General features: G+C 29.2%; 1 protein-coding gene across 1 annotated transcript; it reads left to right on the forward strand.

The window, feature by feature from the left end:
* Positions 1-2229: 2229 nt before the first annotated feature.
* Positions 2230-5033, forward strand: LOC111276654 (ammonium transporter 2 member 5-like). The gene is made up of 3 exons (XM_022862406.2): positions 2230-3057; positions 3326-3611; positions 4072-5033. The coding sequence occupies exons 1-3, from the start codon at positions 2401-2403 to the stop codon at positions 4593-4595; spliced, it is 1467 nt and encodes a 488-aa protein (XP_022718141.1). The 5' UTR covers positions 2230-2400; the 3' UTR covers positions 4596-5033.
* Positions 5034-7950: the final 2917 nt, after the last annotated feature.

Genomic DNA, 7950 nt, shown 5'->3' on the forward strand with positions numbered 1-7950 from the left:
AATGGAAGGAAAAAAGCACACATTTGGGTTAGTTTCGACTAGATAATTGGTATGATTCATTGCTTTTTTTCATATTTTATTTCTTCCATTTATTTGTTTCTTCAAACAACTCGTCATATTTGTAGTATATAATATATACGTTTAAATTTGATTTATTCTAAAAAAGATTTTGTTTATATATATATTTAGTTAAATTGGATATTTGATGTGCATAAGTTCAAGAGATCTCAACTGTATATGCATTTTCAATATATATTTGATTTATATTCTAATTAATAAAAGCAACTATATATGTTAAAATATGTAAAAAAATAAGAACTAATAAAAAACAAATGGCTATGTTTTGTTGTTCACTCAAATATATATAAAATAAATTATTAATATTATTAGTATTTGATGTTTTATTTTTGGTTCAAATTTATAAGATTCAATAGTTTAAAAATATTCTACCACAATAAATGGCATTCACAATTTAATTTAATGATATATTTTTTATATATCCATATCAATATTATCATAAAAACAATTATTAATCTTGACCATTTAAAGACTGAACCTTGCTTTTTTGATGGAATAAGAAAGACCAAGCAGCAAAATTTTCAATGTTTAGCAAATGAATTGAAGAAAATAATTTTTTTATGAAAAAGAAGGGATTTTTTTTTAATTCTTTGAAAATTTACAAAAATTTAAACTTTGAACGAGCATTACAATATTTGTAATAGTTTATATTTGATACACTCCCAATGTTTGGATTCTATACATTATCAGTGAATAAAAGATTATGATAACTCATTAATGAGTAAATATCAATACTTAAAATAAATATACACAAATTAAAATAATTTATTCATTAATAAAGTGTTATCATCTGATTTACCTCATTAATAAATTGTCATTATTTGATTTATTGACAGTGTATAAAATCTATACATAGATAGTGTATCAAATATAAACTCTATTTGTAGATTGTCATTTAGTTATACTTTAGCATGTATAGACGTACAATTAGATTTAGTATATTGTACATATTCTTTCATTAAGATAATATAAAAAATTAAACTTAATTAAAAATAAAATAATATATAAAAAATATAATAAAAAGTCCAGTGCATAGAACGCGTTAAAAAAGCTAGTCCTAGTAAATAATGAAAGGAATAACAGGAGAAGTTTGTTGTAAAAATCAAGGCTTGAAACATTCTCTCTCTCTCTTTCTTAACAGCTCCCTGAATTTTGTCTTTAAATAAATTAGAAAAAGAGTTAATTCTTTCTATTTGCATGTGCAAAGGGGCCTCTTTCTCTTTTTGTTACTTCTTTCTTTGATGTTAATGAAAATTTTGGACTTGATCCTTGATTGTTTTTAAGTTAATTTATCTATAGTCTTGCAAATAATGCCTGCATTATATTAATAATATGAATATTTTCTCAATGTGTTTATTATCATTTTTTTACATAAAGAAATTCACAATTTGAAGATAAAAAAAAAAAAAAAAATTGCAAATGATAGAGATAATGGCTTGTTTGGATACAGGTTGAAAGTGATTCCATGTTAGCCATTAGAGAAATCAGAGATGGTGATTTGTCATTGTGGAAAGAAGGTATTTTGATTAATCTTATAAAAGACATTGCTTTGAGTTTTGAAGTAGTTAGTTTTAGTCATGTTAGTGGGAACGCTAATAAACTTGCTCATGAGCTAGCAAGGGTGGAGTGCCACGTAGCAGATTTTTAGATCTGAAGGAATTCACTCCTCATTTTTATTTGTGATGTTGATGATGTTTGATTATGGATGAAGGGGTTTCCAATAAAAAAAAAAAAAAATCCTCCGAGAAAAGATATAACTACAAGTAAAGCCAAACGGTATTAAACAGTGCCAAAAATACATTCATATAAGTAGGTTCTTGTAAAGAATGCCTGTATTATAGTTATAACATGAACATTTCCCAAATTGGTTCATTAGCATTTTTTAATACAAAAAAAAAAAAAAGATAAAAAAAAATTACAGATATTAAGATTTAAATTATCGAAAAAACAAAATAAATGCCAACTAAAATCCTCCACGAATTTTGTTGTTTCATTTTTAAGTCAAACGAAATAACAAAAACAAAAGTTCATTAATATCTTTATATCATTGTTGCAACAGCAGAGTAATTAAATCAAAATTGGATCGATAACGAACAGCCAAATTTACTTTGAAACCATCGTTACAGTTGTTTGGATAACTCGATGAAAACCATAGAATATCAAGTAGTGGTGTTGCTTAGCAACACTAAACTTTAAAAATGGGAACAAAAGTTAAACAAATACTAAAAATGAGTAATGACAATAAAGATACTATCATATTTACAGCTGATCGACATAATCGAGACTGATTAATTTCCTAGTTATATAAATCCCAAAAGAATAATGATTCTTGCATTATTAGACACTCTCGCAAAGGGAAAGAAAGTTGATGTAAAAATGAGTGGAAGTCCATTTTCCCTCCCTGAGAATCTGGCCTCTGATGAGGCCAGTCCATATTGGATGAACAAAGGTGACAATGCATGGCAACTCACAGCAGCTACGCTTGTGGGTCTGCAAAGCATTCCAGGACTTCTGATCCTGTACGGAGGATCAGTGAAGAAGAAATGGGCTGTGAATTCAGCTTTCATGGTGCTCTATGCTTTTGCCTGTGTAATTTTCTGTTGGGCTGTTTGGGGTTACAGAATGTCGTTTGGTGAAAAGATGATTCCAATTTGGGGAAAACCCAATGTTGCATTGGATGGACACTATCTAATTCAGAAAGCTTTCTTAGGGAAACTCCCCAACGCAACAATGGTGTATTTCCAGGGTGTTTTTGCTGCTATTACTTTGATTTTGATTGCTGGAGCTTTGTTGGGACGAATGAACTTCTATGCTTGGATGCTGTTTGTGCCACTATGGCTAACCTTCTCTTATACAGTTACGGCTTTTAGTATATGGTATCCCAGTGGATTTCTTGCAAAGATGGGAATCATCGATTATTCCGGAGGATATGTCATCCATTTATCTTCTGGAGTTGCAGGGTTCACGGCTGCATATTGGGTATGGAACCTATAGTTTCCACTGCTTAATATATAGGATTAATATTCTATACATCATCGATTAAGTTTTTAATTAATTTTGAATGATTTAATGTTTGATTCACTAACAGTGTATCAAATATAATTTCAATTTGAATATCTTATGCCCATTGACTTCTTAAATTAAACTTTTTGTAACATATTAATTTCCTTGCACTGATTAATCCTTCTGAGCTTAGATCAATTAGGGGCAGAAGAGAAAATTCAACTTATGGGCTTGACATTTGCAGGTTGGGCCTCGTCTAACCCAAGACAGACAGAGATTTCCTCCAAATAACATCCTTCTGATGTTAGCTGGAGCAGGATTGCTGTGGATGGGTTGGAGTGGGTTTAACGGAGGAGATCCATATACAGTCAACACCGATGCTTCCTTGGCAGTGTTAAACACTCACATCTGTACTGCTACTAGCTTGCTTACTTGGCTGGCACTCGATCTTGTTTTTTTTAGAAAGCCTTCCATTATCGGTGCAGTTCAAGGCATGATAACTGGTTTGGTCTGCATCACACCTGCTGCTGGTAAGTACACATCCAATCAAAACAGTTATGTTAAATTTGTAGATCGGTGCACAAATTTAAAGTCAATTGGCTTTTCTTGAACCTATAATAATATTGCCAACTAAGTCTGATAAAGTTGGTAACGTTCAAATATTTCGGTTATAAAGTCTAGGTTTAAGTTTTGTCATCGGCAATTTTTCTTGATAGACGATTTGTAAATCCAAAGTAAATCCTTTTAAGACCAACGGTTTGTTCTAAACTAGGAACAGGAAACCTCTCTCAACCTAAACTTTTTTTGACAAAAATAAAAAAATAAAAACCCTATAATAGTATTGTTGTAGGTAGACCAAAGTGTTAATGAGTTATGCTAGACTTGTCTTGATAGGCCAATGAATATTTTTTAGCCTTCAAATTGTATGTCTGTGATCTCATTTGTTTAAGCCTTGACACATTTAAATGTAACATGCAAATTGATATGTAGGGGTTGTGCAAGGATGGGCAGCGATACTGATGGGACTTTGTTCTGGCTCAATCCCATGGTTCACCATGATGGTTGTCCACAAGAGATCCGAACTGCTTCAAATGGTGGATGACACAATGGCAGTTCTCCACACTCATGCCATAGCCGGAACCCTCGGAGGAATACTTTCCGGTCTCTTTGCTGTACCAAAGCTTAACCGCTTCTTCTATGGCACGTCTTTGCACTACGTTGGCCTGTTTTATGGATTTACTGACGGCAGAGTTGGTGCTGGGCTTCGACAGATGGGAGTTCAGTTGCTTGGGATTTTGTTTGTTGTGGTTCTTAACATTGTGAGTACAAGCATAATCTGTCGTTTGGTGCAACAAATTGTGCCTTTGAGGATGTCTGAAGAGGATATGGAGATTGGTGATGAAGCTGCGCATGGAGAAGAAGCTTATGCCATTTGGGATGATGAAGAAGCCAAGGTTGATTGCAAATATGAATTGCCAAAAAGTAAAGGCGCTGGTCAAGTGGAATTGACATGACAAAAGGCTTTTTTTTTTTTTTTTTTTATTTCTTTGTTTCTAAAAAGACAAGTACCCACAAAAATAATAAAAGTTAATATTTGGTAAGTGTATCACTTTTATATATTATCCATTGATAATAAGATGACACCTTATTTAATGAATAAAAATGAAACTTTCAAGTCATTAAAAATAAATATTAATAAATTTATTTAGTAGCAATTAATTATTAAAATTTTACTCTTCCCTAATTTTCTTTACTACCTCCCTCTTCAATAGTCTGAAACCCTCATATCCATTTTCAATCTTGCTATTTGGCTGCTTCACCCACGGTTACAAAGGTAGAGATTATTTTTCAAAACAAAAGTGGATCATCATTATTTCCCATATAGATTTCACCATTTCTTGTTAGGGTTTTTACCTTTCTCCACAAAAGCTCTTCTGTTTTTTATCAATGGAACCAAACACTCCCTATCCTTTAATAGAATTTATCTGATTTAGAGAAAAAAAAAAAACCACTGTTCTTTCTTTTGCCGGCGAAACAATGGAGTTAGAATAGGTAAGAAATCCGGTAACTGTGGTGATGTTAGCAGCATTACGTCTTTCAATATGCTTTCTATATTGTCTTAACTTACTCTTCGGAGATCTTTGCACAAAAATATAAAGAGATTAATATGTTGCTCATTAACTCCACAAACCCATTTTCAAAAAGCTTGCTTTTGATTCTATTCACTGTGCATTTGTGGATCCAACTGCATTGTTTCACTCTCTAGGGGATATTAACTCAGTGACGTACGAGGGTTTTTAGACTATTGAAAAGGGAGACGGTAAAAAAAAAAAAAAAAAATTAAGAAAGAGCAAAATGTTAATAATTAATTAATCTTAAATAAATTTATTAATATTTATTAATCTTAAATAAATTTATTAATATTTATTTTTAAGGATTTAAAATTTTAATTTTAATTTATTAAATGAGGTGTCATTTTATTATTAATTAATAGTATATAGAAATAATATACTATCAATATATCATATATTAACTCTATATAAAAGGCATTGTGGAGTTCCGTTTATCTGTTTTTTTTTTTTTTTTAAGGGCTTTGTAATTGCAAGTAATGGCACACAAGTTCTATATTAATTATCTAGTTTTCATTTAAAAAAAAAAAATTCTCTTAAGAAACAATAGAAAAAATTAGGAAAAAAAATCATGCAAATAGAATAAAAAATTTACATGGTTCGATCATTTGGTTATATGGAAAAAGTAAATAATTTTTCTCCTATTAAAAATTAAAATACAATAAAATTTCTCTCGACAGTAACATAAACCAATCCAAAGATATTTTCTGTACTCTCTTTTAATAGTCTTGCAAGAATAATTATCCAAACTCACTCTACCTCAACTTAGAGTACAGGATAGAGTTACAACACGTCTTCTCTAAATCTCCTAAAAAGCACAATGCGTTTTTTAAAGTTTAGAGGTCCATTTTTGTACTTTATATTTAAAAGTGTAAACTTAAAAAATGATTGATTTAAATACTATATTAAAATTTTATTATTTTGTTATTTAATCAATTGTAAAGGAGGAGGAATCAACTTACAAGTATAAAATTTTTTTTATTTTACGTATTTTTTAAATTATTTTTTTTATTTTTACTTGTCTCTCATCTCTTAGATCAATTAAAATCAAGGATTATAAAGATGTATAAAATTTAAAAAATTTTACATTGTATAAATTGATCCCTCCTCATTATAAATTATTAATTTTTCATTACTATTTATTAATTAAATTATTTTTTATTTAATTCTTATGGAGACATAATAGTATATTTTCCACATGAAAAGAAATTAGTTTACCATAAACAGATTCGCCATACTCTTGGCTTATTCTTCTAAATTCGTGTTTGCTTGACTTCACGCATTCTCCAATCACGCAAAGAAATGCACTCTCACTTTGATCGGTTTCTTCTATTCTATTTTTGTTTACCATAATTACACTGAGATCATGTCACAAACAGTATATAAACTAGACTAGGGATAAGTAACTAGAGTTTATTCCTATATATCATCAAGGAACTTTTGTATTTATCAGTTACTGATATAGTTATTTTTATGTCCAATATCACTAGAGTAGTTTAGCTTGAATATGATTTACTGAGAAAATATTACCTAAATATGACTTATATAATTAATTATTTTTTTTTGGTTAATTGTATTTTATCATGGGGGTCACATTATTTTCCAATAAAAAAAATCTTTTACTAAGGATATTGAATATATATTTATTTTAACTCATATATATCATCAAGGAACAAAAGATATGACAGTGAAATTTGAAGGATTGAAATGAGAGATGGAAGACATTAGCAAGAAGCAAAAAAGAAATTAAAGAAGGACAAAGGCAAGTTCGAGAAAAACTAGAAAAATAGAAGCAGAACGTGAACAACTCAAGGAGGAAACTAATCCCATAATCCAGCAAATTGCAAGCACTCGTATTCGACTCACGCTCGTGTTTCATATCCTCATGGCACGACGAGAAGGCGATTTTGCTAAGGCTGCTCACTTCACTAACTTGCTTCAGTCAGTTTAAACATAATTTTGCTTTGTTTGGCATTCAAACATAAATTTCTATTAGTTCTTGTTTCATTTGTTGTATTTATGTGGCCTACATTCTAATAATCCAACATGAAGTAAATATCTTTTAATTTACTTAAAAGATAATAAATGATTTAATAAATGCTATGAAATTAAAAGAAAAAATGTTATTGATCAAAAGAGAGTTATTAAGTTATTAAATCATACGTTGATGGAATGTATGGATTAAAAGTTACGTTTCTTTCTGTCTATAAATTTAAACTGTCTCCGTAAAAAGGTAAGTGAATAAAAAAATCAAGAGAGAGAAACTACATTAAAAATTTTAAGGAGTTTATTATGAATGAAGGGATGACATATCTTTAAATAAGAAATTGTGAGAATTATTTTGTTTTAAGACTTTGGACATTAAGATTATGCAAAGTTATGATTCAATTTGCACAATAAAAGAAATTATAATATGTGGTATTAGAGTTTTTGGTTTAAAAACTTGTAATTTTCTTTTAAAGATTACTTTATAAATTTATTATTATTATTTTTATGATAGATTTGCATGTTGTTGTTTGTTATTACTTTTGTCATATATTTATTGAAAGTTAAAGATTTCAATTTTTTTTTTTTGCAAGCTAATGATAGCATACTCATGAAAACTTTGTCACAAGCCTCTCAACCATGAAATTCCAAATGTAATAATCAAAACTTATTTATTTACCATAATAAACACATAATATAATGAATTAAAGGTTATAGATATTTAAAACTTACCATAAAGAAAAGAAAACAAATA

This window comes from Durio zibethinus, chromosome 25, assembly GCF_047325235.1.
Source record: "Durio zibethinus cultivar Kanyao isolate XHJ-2024 chromosome 25, ASM4732523v1, whole genome shotgun sequence".
Lineage (NCBI taxonomy): Eukaryota > Viridiplantae > Streptophyta > Magnoliopsida > Malvales > Malvaceae > Durio > Durio zibethinus.

Coding starts and splice junctions, on each gene's coding strand:
- LOC111276654 (XM_022862406.2), top strand. CDS start 2,401: ATGATTCTTGCATTATTAGACACTCTCGCAAAGGGAAAGAAAGTTGAT. Junction 3,058..3,325: donor GGTTCACGGCTGCATATTGG/GTATGGAACCTA, acceptor TGACATTTGCAG/GTTGGGCCTCGTCTAACCCA. Junction 3,612..4,071: donor CTGCATCACACCTGCTGCTG/GTAAGTACACAT, acceptor ATTGATATGTAG/GGGTTGTGCAAGGATGGGCA.